The 20,782-nt window shown below is 44.4% G+C and overlaps 1 protein-coding gene across 19 annotated transcripts in view; it reads left to right on the top strand.

Annotated features, from left to right (window-relative positions):
* The window catches only part of Rbfox1 (RNA binding fox-1 homolog 1), an 825,209-nt gene extending 804,627 nt beyond the window's left edge, over positions 1-20,582 (top strand). For 8 of the 19 annotated variants that reach the window (XM_090324585.1, XM_090324587.1, XM_090324584.1 and 5 more), the window contains 3 exons: positions 6,807-6,859; positions 16,799-16,874; positions 17,274-17,550. In XM_090324585.1, coding sequence (XP_090180711.1) covers positions 6,807-6,859; positions 16,799-16,874; positions 17,274-17,421 — 277 coding nt within the window. In that variant the 3' untranslated portion in view covers positions 17,422-17,550. Of the gene's footprint in view, positions 1-6,806; positions 6,860-16,798; positions 16,875-17,273; positions 17,551-18,808 lie in introns of those variants that run through there. The other 11 variants (XM_090324596.1, XM_090324586.1, XM_090324602.1 and 8 more) reach the window with 5 other exon arrangements.
* Positions 20,583-20,782: the final 200 nt, after the last annotated feature.

The following is a 20,782-nucleotide window of genomic DNA, read 5'->3' as shown; positions in this document are numbered from 1 at the left end:
AAGCACCATGTCTGCCACCAAGCAGTGTATTTCCTGGGCATCTCATACTTCTGAATCACGGCGACACCACACACACCCTCAAAGAAAAAGTGCCCAAGTTTTTGCTCCAAGAATAAATTACCCTCGTTCCATAATCTGCAATGCCTTCTTGGCTGTTAAGACACAATTGCAGAAATGTGTAATTGAAGTACTTCATAATAAAAATTAAAAAAAAAATCAATCTCCTGCAAGAGTCTACCAACTGGACTGATTGGGGACTGCAGAGCGCTTAGGGGAGAAATTCCAAACCCAGCAGACCACAGCTTCCACAGCTGGATGGGCAGACACTTTTGCCACTGACAAGATGAGGTAAAACAACTCCTTTGGTCATGTCAGGGCTTAATGACTCACTCCGCGAGCTTCAGATCATTGACTTGATAGGACACACACGTGCACGCACACGCACACACACACAAATATATCCTATGGAGGAGCAGCAGCATCCCCGAGCTTTAAAGAGCTTACAAGAAAAGGCAGAAATCAGACTCTTTCTAGAGCCATGAGCAAAGTGGATGAGCCTTCTCCCTCTTACTGCAAACCTAGGAATGGCAGGGAGACAGCACACCAGGGAGACTCATAGTTCACCCCGCACCTATGGAGATCATGACAAAGAAAAAAAAAATCAGACAATCCATCTCCTCGCCACGTCTTTCCTTTGCTGTGGTTTGAGCTTTTGCTCTAGTGGTTTTCTATGGTCACTATCTATTGTGTGATGGAAGCCATGGTTGGGGTGAGGTAGAGCTTGTCACTGACTGCTTCTGGGGTTCCCTTTCACGCTCTCAAAGCGGCTTCCACATCGGTGCCTGTGCACACAGACCTGGGCTTTCTGTGTCTAGGTGGCCCCCAGTTACTTCTGCATCTGTGCGCAGCTACTGTGAACAGTCACTCGACAGCAAATAAATGACTTCTGAAGATTTTCCTCCCTGGTGATCAGTTCCTCTAAAATTAGACTCTCCTGGAAACCCACGGTGCATTTTCATATTTAATTGGCATGCGAAACATTTAAAGGAGGGGCTGTTGTCAGAGGGGATGGGAGTTCAGAGAAAGCTAACGAGAAAGACTCTATAAAGAATAGTCAAGCCAAGTGCCCGAGGCTCACACCTGTAGCCCCACCTATTCAAGAAGCTGAGATCTGGAGGATTAGGGTTCAAAGCCAGTCCAGGCAGAAAAGACTTCAAGACACCACCCATCTTCAGTGAAGCAACAAAATGCTGGACTTGGAGGCCTGGCTAAAGCTAGTCATGAGCGGAACAAGAGAAGAGTGTGAGGCCCTGAGGACGAGTCCTGACAGCTAACCCGTGCCCGCACTGCTCCCAGCCCGCACTGTGCCGGTGTGGGGATAGAGTCATAAAGTTTTGAAGAATTCAGCATCATCAAAGCCCAGCATCCTTCTCCCTTAATTATCTTGGTCATTTAGACAGAAATGCTTTGGCCTAAGATCACAGACATCATCATCCCTTCGTCCGTTCCTTAGTCTGTTATCTCATCACCATTCTCCCTCCTTCCGTGAGGTTTCCGTGGTTTTGCATCTCTGCGATCCCATTCTCTCTTAGGAAATTACTTCCACTAGCCTATGGCCATAATCAATCACTTTCTTGGCCAAAGACCACTGGGTAGAGATAGAAATCCTGGGCTATTCTTTTCCCACAGATTGGCACGAGCGTCTCGCCTTCATACAAAATGTATCCCGTCAAAGTCCCATCCAATTTCTCTTCACGCAATTGAGGCTTGGTTTCATCATCACCTACCAATAAGACCCCATAATCCGCACTCGAATCAGCAGAGAAAGAAAGTACCACAGAGGAGTGTGATGGTGTGAGCACACTCAGTGACGCAGTGTCTGTCTGACGGGCAGGCGGGTGTCTTCCAGTGCAGGTGATTATGAAAATAAGCATTTGTCTGTATGGAGGTGACAGTGAGCAAGTTCATTTCGTTCAGGTGGTGACTCGGGTTTGTACCAGCAGACTACGAGCCACACTCTCACTGCTGAACTGTTGAGGCCCCCTTGCTTTGACCAGATGGAGCATGGTCGGCGGCTGTGTCAGGAATCGGAACTGGACCTTTGAGAGGCACCTCACTAGCCGGTCCTTTCCACTGATGGGCAGATCATATAGTCGGGTGTAAGCAGACGTGAAGAGTCTTACCATCTTGGGCAACATGGAGAATCCCTATTTCATCTTCAGGTGCCTTGGCTACAAATCAGGACCAGGGGTAGGCCTTTGGCCCTCAGGCCGGGAGAATTCTGTGGTCACTCACAGGAGCCCCTCATGTAGCCCCAACCCGACACGCAAGATTTCACCATTACCATCTCCACCCAACCACAGGGTATCTTGTTTGGCTCTTGAATTTCTATAGAAATAGGTTTGGGAGAAGCAGTTGGGGTACCCTAAGACAAATTCTCTCCTCACCTACATCCTCTCTTTGAGTATTTCTTCTCTCCACGTTGGCATAAACAACCACCCAAGCTTCTGGAACATACCAGCATGGTGGTAGAGTGTCATGGATTTCCTAGGGCAAATGCAGCTTCTAATTTAGGATGAGGGCATTCAAGTTTGATTTGAAAACACCACTAGCCTCCCTCCTGTTTGGGTAGCGATTGAAGATGCCTTTGTATATTTCATGAGTCTTCCACAGCCAACATTTTAGTACCTGATTTTCCTCCCCATAAAGTGACTTCTCACTCACTTCCTGAAGGAATGTCTAAGGGGTTTCTCAGGATGTATACTTTAGTTTGCTATTTTCCAAAGGAAACCAGCTATAATAACAGATACCGGCTTAGTTCAACTTTGGCTGAGCCTGGGACAGTAGTATACTGGACCCTGAAGAAGAGGGTGGATAGACAAGGGACTAAAATCACCAAAGGGACAGTTTGCCATCTCCAGGTAATAAAGAGGCACCTGGATAGGAAGTCCGAGCAGAGTTCTCTAGGGGAATCGTCAAGTTCAAGACAGATAGGCCTCTTATCTCTTTTTCCATGTTGTTGTTTTTTTCTGGATATACGCAATGTTAGTGAAAATAATCTGACTGAGTATGCCATCTTGAAATGTATTTTAATCCATGAAACTTTCTTCTCTTAGAGGAAACTTTCTCAGAAGGGGTTGCCCATTTTCCTCAGTACAGACCTCAGCATTCCACAGAGCTGGCTTGCCGTGGAATCTGGCATGCCCACCTACTCGTTCTCATCCTAGACAGTCCCAAGGCAGTGCAGGACTGTGTTTAGAAGCTACCCAGAGACTCCATCTCAACCAACAAGCCACCGTACTGGTACATGCCCTGATTCCCAGCTACCAGGGAAGTGTCAATACAATGCATTCAGTCGGAAGGCAAATGTGGGCATAAAAGTTCACAGTCAAGATAAATAACTAAAGTGAAACATAGGAACAGGGATTTGGCTCCAGTGGTAGCACACTCAGCTAGCAAGTGCAAGGCATTGAGTTCAAATCCTACTCTCTCTCTCTCTCTCAGAGACACACACACATGCACTACAAAAGACAGCATTGCACCTGGTTCAGTGATTCTGCTGCCTCTGCACCACTGCTTTATAAATGCTCACCTGACTACATCATCCTTGGTACATTTTGCAGACCCTCCAGTCTCAGTTCAACCAGGACCCATTCTCATTTCATGGGCTTTGGCCATAGCTTAATCAACCAAAATAATAATAAAAACTATAATAAAAAATGATGTAAAAGTCCATCAAATACATGAATATACAGCCCAGGTGGAGAGCCACTCCACTGTTTACTAAAAGTCCAAAGCTATTCAACCCTTGGATCTTGTATTCAAATCCTTGAGTCCGTACATTGAGACAGGCCAAAGATCAGGAGAGGCTTAGAATAAGGACAAGACCCCAGCACCAGTTTCCCTTTCCTTCAGAGTGGATCCAAAATCCAAAGCACTCCTGCCTTGGGTATTAAACTTGTCTCTGACTTGTCTGGGGTGTGGTAGGTTTGTGAAGCCACGCCATACTTTGTTGGTTATCATGATTATTTTTAAGATCATTTGGAATCACAGGTTTTCCAGAAAGATTCCTTGCTATGTCACCTGGGGTCCAACTCAGTCTTAAAGCTCAGAGAAAGAAGGAAAGCATGCAGTATGAAGCGGTGTGGTTTGGTGGCCCTAGTCCCAGGATGGAGCCAGCACCCCACGACCCTATCCTGTGGGTCCCACAGCCCCAGCCCCTTCTCTGGCAGACCCTTTCTGCTGACCACACATTGATTCAGCTGATGAAAGTTTAGTTTTTAGGGAATGAGAGGCAACAGTAGCTGACCTGAAATTCATCACCTAACATTCTAATAGAGATATTTCTGAAATGACACAGGATTTTGTAGATTAAAATAATAATAATAATAAAAATAAGACAGACATTATAATCTCAGCCTATAATCCCAGCATCTCAGGAGGCTGAAATCTAAGGATCTCGGTTCAAAGCCAGCCGGGGTAGGAATATTTTCAATGGGGGGAGAAGAAATAAAACTGAAGTGGCACCATGGTTCAAAGTGGTAGAGCACCACCAACCTTGAGTTAAAGAGCCCAGGGGCAGTGCCCAAGCCCCGAGTTCAAGCCCCACATCAGACAAATAAGTAAATAAATAAAATGGTATAAAATAAATGCATACAAATTACTGGCGTCAAAAAGAAAAAAAGAAAAGGAAAGAAAAATCAGTGCTTCTCTCTTTCTTTTTGGTAACTGCAGAGCTGATTGTGTTCTTTCCATGATCGAGTCTTGAAAGAGAGAAAGAGGCTGACTCATGGAGATGGGGAGAGGCAAGGAATATATAGGTTACCAAACGTGAAGAGGAGGGGAAAGGAGGTCCAAATGATCAGATTTCTGAACTGTTGAAGGCTTCGTGTTCAAACAGTTTACTGTGCAGGGTACCATCCTGTCCAGAAACGTTTTTTTTTTTAAGGTTAAGGGAAAGGTCTGATTTATTTATTTATAAAAAGATTTACAGGTTACCCCTTAGTATGTTTTTTTTTTCCTCTTTTCATTCAGTAGCATGTTACATCAAATGGCTTTTCCTGGATGTAGACAGGAAAAGCCAAGCTAGCCATCTCTTCTAGAAGTAGCGAGTATGAACTGAGCATCAATACTTCACTAATTAACAACCCCCCCCCAGATATGTGTGAATGCTTATTCCAAAAAAACCACCCCTTCCTATGCAACCAGGCCACCAGAGTAGTTGCACTGGTACCCTGCTGAGTATTCTGCAGGCCCCGCTCCTGGTAAGGACTCCCTCAGTCAACACAGAAAACATCACACTTGCAGCCAGATGTGTGAGATCTTTCTGCCCCACAAGCAAGGTAAAGATGCATAAGCCAACACGAATATTCCACCCACATATTTGCTTTTGTTTTCAGGGATATTAACTTTGGTGTTCCTCACACCTAGAGAAATTTGAAGCCAGATAATGTGAAGATTCAAAAAGTCTGAATCCGAGTCAAAAGATTGCAGGATAGATGGATAGATGGATGGACGCACAGACAGATCTCAAAGACAGCCAACTTCGATTGTTTTGAGAGAGGCAATGAATGAATTTGGTCTTTCCCTATCTCCAGAGCCTGTATAGTTTTAGAATTTATTGGTACAGATGCAATGACAATGTTCAATTAAATGTTCAAGTCTAGAACACAGTCAATTTATAGTTCAAGATGCATCTCTTCCAACAGTAAAACTTTCTTAAGATGTTTTAAGAAATGCTCAGTCACTAGATCCTTTCTGAAACAGTGGACCATTTGAAGAAAATGAAGCACAGTAAAACCAGACATACACATACACACATGTTACTTTTGATTCTTGATCCTCCGGTACTATAAAAATCCAACAACTGATTTCATTGTTTCTCTGATGCTACTTTTGAGATATTTAAGGTCTTTGCCAAACTTACGGGGCATTATAATCTGCTTGACATCAGTATTCTTTCTGAAGAAATGAGCAGAATCTCTGAATTGGAGCACATTACATCATGAAGGCATCGCCACTGGAAACATCTTAAGAGAGTTTTATCATCTTTGTGGATTTGCTAAATTTTAAAAAATTAAAATAGCATTTTCTATTTTAATTTTCCTTCCACTAGTACATCATTGACAATAATTCTGCAAGACAGGGTTGGATTCAATGGATGGGATCTCTTGCCTTTTAAATATATATATATATACATACATATGTATATATGTGTACATATATATATTATATATAGCCCATTTTGATGAGGAAATTATTAGCTATAACCTGACACCATGTAACATTCTCTTCTGGAATAAAAACTGCTTTTTCTTTCCTTATTTAGAAACATTTGTCTAGATAGGACACTAAAATAAATAGTCTGGAAGTTAATGATATTCTTCCCTAGCTGTACTATACATTCTTTTTTCCTAGTAAGGCTCACATTTCTTTATGTATGTGTGTGTTTGTTTTTTTTTAATCGCAATCTCCATGTCAGCACAGTCTGGTCTTACAAACACACCCTGGCATGACCTTTGTTGGTGGGAAACACACAGCGTTAATATTCTCACGCAACAGCTTGTCCGAGGCCCGTAATCTGACATGCTCATGATTTTGTGTAAGAAGTCCTGCATGCCTGTTTTTCATGATCTTTCTAAGCGCTGCTCTAAGTCCAAAAACACCTCTCCTTGTAACATCCATTCCAACGCAGCCCCTCCCCTTTCCCACCCCTTCATCTGTGCACCTGGAACCAATCGGCAGAGAGCACATCCCCTCCCCCCCCACTAAGCAAGCAGTATTGTGAATTTTATCTTCTTTTCCAGAAATCAGTTCGTCTTCGTTGCAACCGATGAAATATCTTGTAACACCTCTACAGGTAACAAACACTGCTACGTCCTGATGCATCATCTGAATCTCAGTATCCTTTTTTTTTTTTTTAAACCTCCTCTCTCCTCTTCACATGGCTATAGTTGGTCATGCTATAAAGTTTAGCTTTTTAAAAACATTTTTTAAGAACCCTATGCCTTTGGAATATAGTGAAAGCGTTTAAACCCTTGCTTGTATTATATTTTTTAAGGCATTAGACGTTTTTTGCTAACTTCTGATGCTTTTTATTTCTAATTTGAATAATATATGGTCCAGAAAAATCAATCTGTGTGGAGTAATTCCACAATAAAACCTCACGTAATAACTAGTATTCTCCTAGTAAAATACTGATCAAAGGTGATTAAGGGACATCCATGTGTGACTTCCAAGGTCTTGATTTTTTTTAATTAAAAAAAATTCAACCTGGGTTGTCAGAGATTGAAATGTGAATTATTGGAGATCTTTATAGACTCTTCTAGGCCCTAAAATACTGCATCAATAAAGCCAGGGGTATTAGGAAATTTAATTATCGCTCTCTTGTAAGGAGGGATCTTCCTATTACCTGCTATAGAGGGTCTATTTCCTTTCTTTCTGTATGTGTCTCAAGGAGCAAAACTTGAGAGGAAGGGGTTTTGTTTTGCTTTGTTTTGAAAGCAGAACCTTGGTAGACAGAAATCTACCACCGGAGAATGAAATTCCATCAGAATAATGCCTGCTCCTTTTGCCTGACATTGTATAGAACAATTAAATCTCTGGATGTTTTCACTAGCGTGGGATTACTGGCCTAAATGCCAAGCTAGGTGAGTGCCTGGATGCCAGACTTTCTCTTTGTCTTATTTTGAAATAATTACAGAGACATCTGACAGGTGGATTGCTGTGGGCTGACAAATGTCTTAGCTTTTGCGCATGTGGTGAATAGGCCATGGCTGCACAGAAACAGTAAACCCAGCCAGATGAGCAGACACTCCCTATGCTAGTTGCCTTTTACAGAGATGTACAGAAAGGTTTGGCTGCTGAGGCTCCCTGCGCGCCCCCCCCCCCCCGTTCCAGAGTGTTTGAGGGTAAGGGAAGAGAGGAAGGAGACCATCCGGAATACAGCGCAGAGTCAAATCCCAGCTTCGGTGGCATCCAGACCATCAAACAAGCATTTTCGGTGGTTTCAGGCTCTTGTCCCCAGAATTCAAGAGACATGCATGGGGACTACTTTGTCCATTTGCCTAAAAGCCCTTTGCTAATGACCAGCTATTTTCCTACCCTGAGTCTCCAACCTTAGTTACCTCTGCTGCTTCTGGGACCATCCTTGAACACTCTACTAAGTCCTAATTGTTCAAGCTCTGTCACTAATCCTGTTGCTGGGAGTGGCAGTGGATTATTTCAGGGATACGAGAGTGTTTTGACATTGTTAGGGTCTTCGGAGCATGCGCTAGGCCATGGGATGAGAGAAGAGTACAGGGGATGGTGGGTTCAGATGTGAACTGGTTCTATTTTGTAGTTCCCTGGCACTTCAGAATCTGTACCTTCCCAGTTAAACCCTGTTCGTGTCCCATTGTATCTGAGGCTGTATTTTGGCATCACAGCTAAAACATGGAGAAGTTACAAGACAAAATAATGGATACTGGCTCCATTGCATGATTTAACGTACTTTTCATGTAAGGAAGAGATCTTATATGCTCCATGCCAAAATACGAAATGATAAGGCAGGTGCAGTGGTTCATACCTGTAGTCCTAGCTACTTGAGAGATAGAGGTTTGAAGAATTAAGAGTGCAAGGCCAGCCCAGGGACAAAGGTCACGAGATTCCACCTCCACCAACAAAATTCTGGGCATGGTGGTATGAACCTATGGTTTGAATAGAAGTGTCTAGATCCAAACCAATCCAGGGAGAAAAGATCCTAGTTGGAAGCAAAATACTACTACTAATAATAAATAATAATGTGAAGTTTGTGGGGACAGCTCAATTGTTAGAGCAGCTGCCTACTGAGCTCAAGGTCCTGAGTTCAAACCCCAGTATGGTCAAAATCACCTTTGTAAGCAATAACAGAAGTGTGCATGGGATGGCCAGGGGTTCCACTCACTTCCTATAATTCACAGTGTCTGCTCAGTAAAGTTCATAGTGACTCACTGTGGCTCACACTTCAAGTTGAGAGAAATAGCCCCATCTCTTTGCTGGCCGTCTTAATAATAGGCATGCTTGATAAGATCCCACTTGAACTTGGAAGTCAGAATCATGCACAAAATGCAGAGAACTCCCCACACACCAGAACATCAGCACATCTCATAGCCAGCCCACCCTCCGCATAGAATGAGCCCAGAAAATGACAGCTGCAGTAGAATGAATGTCCTCTGGGACCTTTCCCCACATGGACCAGGAAAAGCCCACACACTTGGGTGCAAACAGCAGATCAGAACTCACACCTCCCTCCCTGAACAAGCAAGACTTGGGTCTCTCACCTCTTCACATCTATGAGTTACTGGGCTTCGTCAGAAAGCAAGTTCCCTCGTTTGGGGGTGCTAGAGGTGATTTCTAGGCAGGCATTCTACTACCTCAGCCCATTCTGCTCTGGTTATTTTTAAGAATCGGACAAGCAAGCCTGGGCCATAGACTTGGATTGTCCTATTCATACTTCCCAAGGAGCTTGGATGACAGGCGAGTGCCAACAGATCCACCTTTGTTAACCTGCAGCCTCTCAAACTTATTGTCCAGAAACCACGGTCCTTCCCATCTCCGCCCCCCTTGAGTAGCTGGAATTACAGGTATGAGCCACTGGACTTGGCAGACTCTTAGCTTTTAAGTGTAGAACATTTAATGAGCTGGGCTAGGGGGTAGGTCAGGAACAGAGCACTTGTCTAATTTGTCCCCCAGCATTGAGAGAGGGAGCAACAAAGAGAAGGAAACCCAGGAAAGGGAAAGAATAGAAGGAGAGAGGGTGGAAAAGATGTTTTAAAATCTAATTGGAGGAATTGATGGGGTTTTTTTTGGAATGAAATCCTTCAAAGGACAGGCCCTTGTGCAACGAGACTAGGGAAGAAGGGCTGATAATACAAGTTCCAGTATTAGAAATGTAGAGGTCTTACGCCATATATGCTGTTACACACCTGTAATCCCAGCAAATTGGGACACAAAGGTAAGGAAGATCATGATCCAAGGCCGGCCAGTCCAAAAAAAAAATAAAAAATACAAGTCCCTATTTTAAAAAATAACACGAAATGGACTGGAGGTATGGCTCAAGTGGTAGGGTACCTGCCTAGCAAGTGCCATGCACCCAATTCAAACTCGAGTACTGTCAAGAAAGAAAAGCAGTGTACATTTAGCAATATTTGTCTAGAAATAATATGACTATTGCCCTCCATTTATTTCCCTACTCAGTCTACACATGCTCACACATGCATGCACACACACAGCACACACAGAAATAAACCTTCAGATAATATGTAGAGGGATTTTGTAAACTGGCCATTCTTCTAATGGACCCTTCAGCAAGCTTCAGCTAATTGTCTTTTCCACATTTGGGTGATTAGCTTGTTCAGCAAAGTTGTCATGCAGCAAATTGATTTGTGGTTAATTGGTGTGTTTCCAGTAAAGTGTGGTATGCATTATACACGGGACGTGTACTCTGCTAAGGGAGTTTGCACACAAAGGAATTTAGAAAACATAATCATTGCTTTTTATGGTGAGCTGACGGGCTACATAGCTTGGTTTCAGGCTGGTTGCATGCAATAACAATAAAATGCCCCTATTTTTTTTTTAAAGTAAGGTGTCCTTATCAGGTGCCTGGGGAAAAATTAAAGAATGATCTAACTCTGAATTAACCTGAGTGGGGAGAAGGCAAGAGTTTAACAACTTCCTATGTAAAGTTTTCAAACAAACAGCGAACCACTGAGGCCATCAAATGTTGAGTAATTTCTGAAAATGAGTGCTTCAAATCCAGGCTGAGGGGATGAGGGGTTAATAAGGTTCAGAAAGACCAGTGCCATGCTGAGGTGGCGAGGGTGGAGTGAAACCATAGTTTTCTCCATTCCTATTTCCATTCGTGTGCTTTCTGGAAGGTCTGCTCACCCGTGGGCCTGGCTTTAGGATGCTTTGAACTGGGGGCCTGGGCTGGTTCTTGTAGCGTATGTATCTCAAGAAATGTTTAGACTCTGGGGACATGCTCAGTCTCCCTGCTCCAGAAATGCAAATGCCGTTAAGACTTGAAGGAAGGATACAAGTCCTAACGGAACGTTGCCCTACAGAATTCATTCCCAAGGTCATTCATTGCTAGCCAAGGGTCCAGGCTTCCACTCCTTTCCGCTGGAATGCAAACAGGAGCATTCCTTAGCCAGAACACTGCTCCCCTCTAATTCTTTTCCCAGAACATCCAAGATCTTTTCCAGAGGGCGCTTTTCCTTCCTCCACTGCCTCAACCCTGGACGGGTGTAGTCTCTCGTCCCAGGAACATTCCAGTCTTCCTGCGAAGATGCAGTGGCAACTGACACCCAGTTTCTCTTCATGATGGATGGAGATGAATCATTGTTTCTGGGAGATCTGTTCAAAGTCTTGGCCACGTGTCCCCATGATATGTCCTCAAAGGATGCATGCTGTATCATCCCAGACTTTAAAAGGCCTGGGAGGGGTAGAGCCTGGTAGAGGTTTGATTTGTGTGAAGACATAAAAAGAAACGATCAATGCATCTCAGGCATACAGTTTCATGTCCCAAGCCAGAAATCAGAAAGATCCTCTGTGGAATCTCATATTGGGAGAAGCAGAAGAGGTTTTTGTTCTGCCGAGTGCTGTGCGGTCCCACAAGCTGTAATGATAAGCGGGATTTGCTGTGCAGGGTTTGGTCAGGACCCTTCTGCCTCTTCACAGGAAGACCACAGTATCTTACTCTGTGCTGCAGTGTTGAGTGGGAAAGGATGGAATGGTTGTGTTTGACAAGAAGGAAAAGTCAATGCCTGTAACATTTATGTGGAGGAAAATGGCTGGATCTGTGATTGGATCGTGGAAGGGAGTAGGAAAGCAAGAGCTAGAAGAGAGTCGACGAAGGACCCACTGGATGTTGGCCTCTACTCGCCAGTAGGGTTTCTGAAATTAGAACATCTGACCTCGAAAAACAAAAATGGCCCCCTGTAGAACGTGGGTCCCTCTTTCACAAAGAAAAACCATGAGTCAGCCAGTGGATGCTACCAGCAGAAAAGCAAGCCACCCATCTCCCTTACAGACCATCTGGCTTGTATCTGGAAAGTCCTCAGCATCCTTGGGGACCAACCAGATCCAGCCAGACAGGGCACCAGGACCCAGCCAGGATCCTGGCTATCACCCCGGTAAGCTCCACCTCTCAGGTGATCCTGTAGAGGTTCATTTTCCGTGTCCAAAATGCTGATATCGTCTATAGCCTGGCTAGGAAGGGTATGCATCGTAGGCCCTCATGACATTCCAGAGGATGGGGAATCCATGTTGAGTTTCATTTAAGGAGTGAGCATCCTTCTGGTCCTGAAGGAATCCTCCCAGAGGCCTCGAAGTCAGGAAGTGTGGCTATGGGAAGGGGGCGGGATGCTGAATAACAGAATGAATTGAGAGAGAGCAAAATTAAATACACTGTTCTGACAATGCCCTTGCCAGAAAATCATGCAACAGTTCAAACTCTGGCAAGGGATTCTAGCACAGGACTATTATGTTATATTTCATTAGCATGCAGCATGTCTCTCCCTAGGTTCAGAAAACCCTTAACAAGTAATATTTACATTTCTCAGTAGGGTTCACAAAGCACCTTGACAAATACGGTTTCCTATTTTTCCATCCACCAGGCAGCAGATGCATTCATTGTACTCTGTCATAACCTCAAGTTCAAGTACAGCGATTTAAAGCACATCGGCAGCTCATAAATTAGGTAGCTCTTGACTCTCGGAGAGTCTGTAATTGGATTGCGAAAGTGTCATGCGATTGTATTAGAGTAGACTCTTTTGGTTGTCTCTAAAATCAGAAGTCTGTGTAAACCACAGGAGACTGGCTGGTGAGACTCATTCTTTAGTTTCCTTGTATGATAATATCGGTGTCCTGGCCATAGGATATTGGTTAGAATACAGCAGGACTCAGACAGAAACCAGCCATTTATCAGAGGATGAGAGGCTTGCCCAAATGAGAGAAGGCAGAACTTGGAGAAGCTAGACCTTCTTGTCCTTAGCTCTCGGTTCTTTTTGGATTAGCTCCTGGTTTTAACTAAAATGGTAAGGTCAAAAGACACTAGATGCATCTCCCAGGGGTGAGAAGAAGCAGTAATGCTCTGGCCAGGTGATGTTTGTCCTGAGATACAAAGGTTGAAAAGAAGAGGCTCCCAGTGGAAAATGGAGACATGGGGTTTCCATATGAGGGAAGGTTCATGTGCCAGAGGCAGGTCGGAGGGGAAGGAGAGGAAGATGGAAGGAAGGACAAAGAATACCCATACCAAGTTTGGTTACTAAGGATCCATGGGAAAAAAATCACTGAAGGGTCTTAAAGCAGAGGAATGATAGGATTGGATTAATGTAGATCTACCTTTAATTGGAGAGATAGAGGGAAGGAGGGAGGGAGGGACAGGTAAATTAGATTGGAGATGTCTGACAGCTGTTACTCTAAATGGCCATTGATTTGAAGGGACAAGAATTGGGCCACGGTTGTGGAGTTGGTTTTGATGAAGTTTTGTCTCAAGGCAATAATAAAACCTATGGAGTGAGGTGGACATATTTTCCAGGGTCACTTGCAATTGACGTTGGGTAGGAATTAGGGGCCAGGGAAGACCCCTAGGTCTGACTGTGCCCTTCCTCTGTGGTCAGGGTGATGTGGAAGGTCACACTCTAGCATGGTGAATGTGACATATCCCGCGTCGCTCTGGATAGTCCCCGGGGGAACTGATCTTCTCTCCTTGGACTCTGCTTAGCTAGCGCCTAGGACAGCCAGCCTGCTGACGTGGGCCAGCATATCCTCGGCCAAAGGAATGCTCAGGTCCACATCTTCCCTAATAACCTTGCGTCTAAAATGGGGTGTCACCCCAAGGGCCATGTTTAGAAATTAGCATTTGAAAAGAACCCTCCTGGCTTTCGGTTTGAGCTGACACGGTCCCTTTTCCTCGGTGGAAATGAAATTTATTAATCATAATAAAACCATCCTATTCTGAAGGTAGAGGTCACCCCGAGGAGAAAGAGAAGTCTGCTCATTTGTGAGGAATAAAGTTCAAGGCTGATGTGCTTTTCTTCTACCACCGGGGGGAAAATGACGGCCAAATTATTACCTTGGGTTTTCTACAAAGGTTGAAAATCTGCCCAGCATTAGAGCTCCCCAAAAGGACTTACCAGGAAAGATTACAGTTGGAGAAGGGGGAACCATCCACACATTGACTCTTATCTGTACACATCTTTGCCACCCCAAAAACAAAACAAGCAAACCAAACCCTCCATTTGCTTCTTCACACTTACTTGAAAGGACTCCTTCCCACCCCTCCCTTCACGTAGTCCTGAGAGTTTTCAGGTTTCCTGTGGCATTTGTGTTCTGATCCTGTAACCAAAGTGGCCAGATAAGAAATGCATTAGAATGAATCTGATTGGCTCATTTCTCTCTAGACTGATGATTGGATGTTTTATGTTCCCCCTTGAAGGCCAGGCTGAAGGTCAATTCCAAAATGAGCCAATGTTTTCTCAAATCATCCCTGAGCTTCCTTTTGGGGTTCTTGGGTTGTGGCTCCCATGTGGTTCAACTTGAGTGGCCCCCATGAATATTATCCTTCCTTTTTAAAAAAAATTCAGATTTTTAAGCACGCCTTGTACTTCCCTTCCTCACAAAAATGGCGGATCTCACATGAACGTTTGATTTTTTTTTTTCATGAGCAAAAGGACAGAATAATTGTCCAAAGGAATGAAAAGCTGACCGACTTAAGTTTTACTGACAGGTGTACATCAGAAAAGGTGTGTCTCTTGAGGCTGCATCTACATTTGTGTGAGGTTTTCCTCTGAAACAGACAAGGAAGGCTTGGCATTTGGGACAGGCCCATGGCACTCTTGGTTAGAACCCGTCATTTTCCCACCTGGGGTATTAAGTGAGAGTTTAAACTTTACACCATCTGTGGCCCAGCTCCTTCACCATCCTAAGCTCTGTCATCCGATCCAATCAGACTCACTTGAGAGGAGCTAGAAAAGGCAGGACTTGAACCTGGTCCATCTCACCACTGGCCCTTGGCTCTCCCTACTATCTATTTTGAGACAACTCTGAGCAATCAGGTTAAAAAGGGAAATGGGGGAAAGAGCTCCAGAAGAATAAAGTAGATACAAATCAGATTTCCAGGATTTAGAGGCAAGCTTAAGGTTGTTAGTGCAAAAAGATTTCTCCCTGTGTAGCTTTTTCATTTAAAAATAAAAAAGGTTAAAATCCCATAGAGAAACCACCCCCCCCCCAGTGGCTGGTACACACACGCCCTGGTGCCTAAGAGCCTTGGCCGCTAATGGAGTTCAGGTGTAGCTTGAAGAGATGCCAGAAGGAGCTCTCTGAACTTGGCAGTGAGTCCCTTCCCCTCAGAAAAGCCCCTCTTTGTGGGCAACCAACTCTAGCGTGCCATGCAAGGAATCAGATTGAAGCCAGGGTGCATCAGGAGAGCCCCACATGAAGAGGGAGGCTGCATCTAGAACTGTGTTCTTTGTGTGTCTGCCCTGGCCTGCTTGCTTGCCTGCCTGCACCTTTGCTTCTCCTTCTGTCTCTCTCTTCTCTGTCTGTCTCTATCTCTCCCTTCTCTGTCTGTCTGTCTGTCTGTCTCTCTCTCTCTCTCATTCTTGCTTTCCCTCTCACCCTCTCATTCTGTCCCGCCCTCCTCCTCTTAAGAGCACCTGCACAAATCACTTGCACAGGAATGTCAGTGTCAGGCTTGGCTTCCAAGAAGCCTAACTGAAGGTTGCATCTCAGCTTGCATTAGTGTCAAAACCTCACTATTCAAACTTATCTCCAGACAGACAATGTGGTCAGTCAGATGCATATGGGTAGGTGATGATGTTGAACCAGGATGCAAAAGAACCCAGATAGCTAGCGGTCATCTCCACCTGTATGTAGCTGGGCCCTAGCTGGTGATGTATTGCCACATGTCAAGACGGAGGACAGATACCCAGGACGTGTGGTTTGCATCCCATCCATTTTTAGTCAAAACTGTCTTAGAAACCATAACATCAGAGGGAGAAAGATGGTAGACAGAGACAGAGCCTGGGTCATTTCAAAGACCCAGAACCATGGCCCAGTCCCCTCTGGAGAAGCAAGACAAAAAATCAAACCAGGCCCATCAAGGTGACGCCAGTGGAAGGCTGGTTTCTATACTGCGATACTGGTCCCTCTTGTCACAAGTTCCCTGCAGTCTTTCTGGTCCACCCCGTCTGGTTCGTGGGTCACAGCCACGCCAGGAGAAAAGGCAGCCTCCCTTGTGTATTAGCACACCCTGCCAGGGACCCCGACCCCTCTGCATCCCTGCGTCTTCTCGGTCTGCATCCCTGAGGAAGCTACCTCAGCGGCTCCAACAGGATTTTACGAGGAGGGGTGAGGTGTACACGTGTGCGCATGTGTATTTCCACTCACGGGCTCACACCACGTGGGGTCTCACAGCCAACCACAAACCATGTGCCATGATGGCAGTCCACTTTGCACCCACACAGTCATGTAACATTCCAAGGACCAAGCTACCCCAGAATGCATTGCCCAGAAAGCGCCTCCTGTGTTCAGTGCCGCCCCCCCCCCAAAAAAAACCTCTATGTATGGAATACAACACGGACTGGGCAAGCATCCCACCGGGTGGACTTTTCTCCCACGCCGTGGTAGTTGGGAGACATTTCTTGTGTTAGGATCTGTACGTATGACACCCCCACCCCCACCGCCTTGTCTTGGGAGTCTGGATTTTGTTGACGGGCATTATCCCGCTGTACCAGCCTGTCACGGATCCATCTTTCTATGTCTGTTTCCCTTGCAGTTACGGACGAGTTTATGCTGCCGACCCCTACCACCACACACTTGCTGCAGCCCCCACCTACGGCGTTGGTGCCATGGTGAGTGTCTTCTTCTCCTTTGTCCTCTCTTCTTCCCGCCGCCCTTCCTGCCCTCCCCGTCCCCTCCCCAGCCCGGGGCCTTAGTATGGGTTGATGGTTGACAGCCTCTCACTTTTCCCCCTTAATTGAATTTGTCTCTTGTGCTAACAGCAGCTAAAATGCCACATTAATCCTTCTAGTAAACTTGATAAATGTCTTAATTTCTTGGCAATGTAGTGCATGTAAGTTATTATATTTCTAATTTTGCGAGTCTCACCTAGCAGAGCACTTACCTTAATGGAATAATTAGTCATTTTGATAATTAAATCCATCACTAACAGAATGCAGTGTCAATGCAGAACTTTTTTTTTTCTTTCCCCCCTCCCCCCTCCCCCCCTCCCTGGCTGCTCATTCACATAGCCCCAAGGTTCCAGCCCCAGCACAGACTTCAGAGGAGCTAAGCTGCACACTTCCAGGCCTCTGCTGTCAGGCAGCTGAGCATCTGACTGCCTGCCCTCCCCTTTTACAATTCATGTTCAAAGTCATAGTCACCCAGGAGAGAAAATAGAGAGAGTGACACACTTGTGTGTATGTATGCGTGTGTGGCGTGTGCGCGCGTGCGTGCTTAATATGTAAGAAATTAGAAGGAAATCAGCTGGGTTTGGGGATTGTTTTATTTTTTTGTTTTTGTTTTTGGGGGAGGGGGTGGGAATATTGGTTTTTTGATTTTTTTCGGGGTGGGGGGAGATTAAAGGGAGGGCAGGAACAAAATGGGAGGAGGTGAGGATGGGGTGATTTTTTTGCCTGTACTCGTTCAAACTTCTATGCACTGAAACTCTTGGTCCAGTAAGATGCGCCCATCACGTAAGAGCGTATGCAATCATTATTAAGCCTTGGCATGCAGTTTCTACTTGGATCAAGAATAGCAATCCTCCTACTGAAAATAGAGCCCTGACCAAGCACTCGTTGGAATCACCAATACTTTTAGTAGAGGGAATTGTGAAAGTGCCACTTCAGAACCACTGAAAGCCATGGCCAGATAATGCCCTTGGAGCTTGGTCATAGAAATGTAACCAGGATTTTTGGAAATTACCATTTTGCACAAGTGTAAATTTTGCATCCAGCCATGCCTGTTACCAACCCTCGCTTTAAGGTCAGATTCCAGTCCAGACTTGCTGAGCCCAGTCAAAGCATACATTTTGATTTTTTTTTTTCTCATCTTGATTCAGCATGCAACAGTTCCCTTTCCACACCTAGTTCCAAATGAGGAGAAGTATTGGGAAAGGCGAGTCGAAGCCATACACTCAAGAAATCACCTAGAGACAACCTCAAATGTAGGCTGAGCTGGGCGCCGGTGGCTCACGCCTATAACCCTAGCTACTCAGGAGGCTGAGATCCGAGGATCATGGTTCAAAGCCAACCCTGGGCAAAGAGTCCCCCTGAGACTCTTATCTCCAATTAACCACCCCAAAAACCTGGAAGTGGAGCTGTGTCTCCAAGTGGTAGATTGCTAGCCTTGAGCAGAAGAGCTCAGATGGCAACCAGGCCCTGAGTTCAAGCCCCATAACCGACAAAAAATAAAAATGTAGACTGAGATCTCCCCCGTGGGGATAGAATATGCATTAATCCATCCCCCAAGGACACGAATGAATGAAATCAGTCTGTGCCAATCTTTCCATTGTCCAGCTCCTCTCAGAGTCCTTGTAGCTCAAGACACTGGCATTATTATTATTATTATTTTCTTTAACAGAGGTTTCTCTTTCCAAGGAGGTTTTGAAGGAAAGATTAGGCTATGATCCTACCTTTAGTTTACCAAGAATACTCTGGGATGGGTTCAAGGGGTGCTTCCATTTTGTTTGGTTTTGCGTGTCTTTTTTTTTCACATTATTCTTGATGATGCCCGTGTTGCGAAAGGAAAATGTAAAAAACGCACCCCTCAAATTGCTTTGTTTCAGAATGCTTTTGCACCCTTGACTGATGGCAAGACTAGAAGCCACGCTGATGATGTGGGTCTCGTACTTTCTTCATTGCAGGCTAGTATATACCGAGGGGGATACAACCGTTTTGCTCCATACTAAATGACAAAAAAAAAAAATCAAAAACAACAACAAAAAAATCAACAAAAAAAACAACAGAAAATCAAACAAACAAACAAAAACCATAAAAACCTTCCCATCGGGGGGGAGAGAGAGAAAGGAGGAACCACCTGAGGCCTGAGCATTGCAATATTTGCAGTCCTGCATCACTTTAGCAACTCAAAAAAAAGAAGAAATAATAATAATAAATAATAATAAAAAAGAGGAAAAAAATTACATTTTTTATCTTATACCTCAGATATTTTGTTCTGTGTATTTTAATATCGTGGGTCTTTCATTTCTGAAGGTTCCGTAGTTTGATTCCTGGCTGTAGGAACTCTTCTGCTGGATTCTAGAAAGATGCTAGAGATGAGGGTGGGGGGGGGAGAAAAAAATATAACCTGGTATAGGGCCCTCTGCAGAATTCTATCTTATGTACATGACTTATAGATGCTGAATGTGGAGCTACTGGAGTTAAGCTATCGGGGAAGAGTGTAGAAGACTTAGCAGTCTTTCTTTTCTGCATCTTCCATTCTTTTTATTTTGTGAAGAGGGGAGGCCAGGTTAGGGGTTGGGGTGGAAAAAAGGGAGGGGAGATGGGGATTTTTGTTGTTGTCGTTGTCCAAAGGGAAAAATAAAGCATAACTGACGATCAAAACGTCCCACTGCACGGACAACCATGTATCAATGGTTCGATGTTAACTCATTGCCAGTTTGAAGCCAAAGTTCCCATAGCTAAGGGTCTGCTGCTTCTAGCAGTAAGATGCGACAGAGTCCAACGAAGCTGTGCAACCCCCCCCCCTAATTCTTTCCACTTCATAGTAGGGTTCTGCTTCCTCATGAGCCGCTAGTTACGTAGGTGACATCTTACCCGTTAAGACCGTCCACAAGCATTCTTTTTATATTGCTTCCAGTATAATAAATTATTGATATCATTGCCGACTTTTATATTATGGGAGGGGGGAAAATAACATTAATAAAAAGGTGATTAAAAAAGCACTGTTTCTATTTTTTTCCTTTTTTTCCAAGAAAAAAAAAGAGAAAGTAATAAAAACTTAAATTCTTTGTACCAGTTTAAAATAAAAAATTATGTATAAAATTTACATCTGTGCAGTGGAGTTGTTAAGTCCTAGGAACGGTCTGAGGATCTTTAGTTTTAGCTTAGTGGAATAATTATTAGAGACAGACGTATAATTTTTATGGAGTTACATGATACTCATATTCAGATTTATAGGCGCATTTTACAAGTATCACAATTGTTGAGAAATAGAGATAATCGTGGTATTTTCATCAGCTTGGTACTTTTTGAAACATGACTGCATTATGTAAGCAATCTGCAATTTTTCAGTCCGTGACAGCAGCCCTTCCTTCCATCCTTCCCCCACTCCCCGGGGCTATCTTAAATCAATCACCAAGGCCCAGGATGCTTGTCAGAAGAAAGTGAGATAAAGGGGGAAATCATCTAGATTTGCCCTCATCACCCCCAAAGAACAACGATCCCTCTGATCCATTCTGGTACATGGGGCCAGGGTGACACCACTGGAAAAATTGCAGTTTGTCTGTACTTCTGTTTGAACTCTACCTATGTTGTCTTGTTTACAAGTTAGCTTAAGTTGGGGGGTATCTGTCACAGGTCTTCCTGGTTTTTTTTTTTGTATTTAAATTAAAAGAAAAAAAATTTAAAAAATACCACCACCACAGCAAGCTGCCCCCCCTCCCACCCCCCCCCATGCCGCCGTAGTTTTGCTGCAGCCCTGATGTGCAAGTACTGGCCCCAAAGCACACACTTTAGTAAGTTACTGACTCCTGCAACGATCCTGCCAATCCGCTGTATAACAACTCTGCTTTCAAACA

The sequence above is a fragment of the Megascapheus bottae genome, chromosome 36 (assembly GCF_031878675.1).
Source record: "Megascapheus bottae isolate mThoBot1 chromosome 36, mThoBot2.hap1, whole genome shotgun sequence".
Lineage (NCBI taxonomy): Eukaryota > Metazoa > Chordata > Mammalia > Rodentia > Geomyidae > Megascapheus > Megascapheus bottae.
The sequence above is the reverse complement of the archived record's forward strand: the minus strand, read 5'-3'. Positions and strand labels throughout refer to the sequence as shown.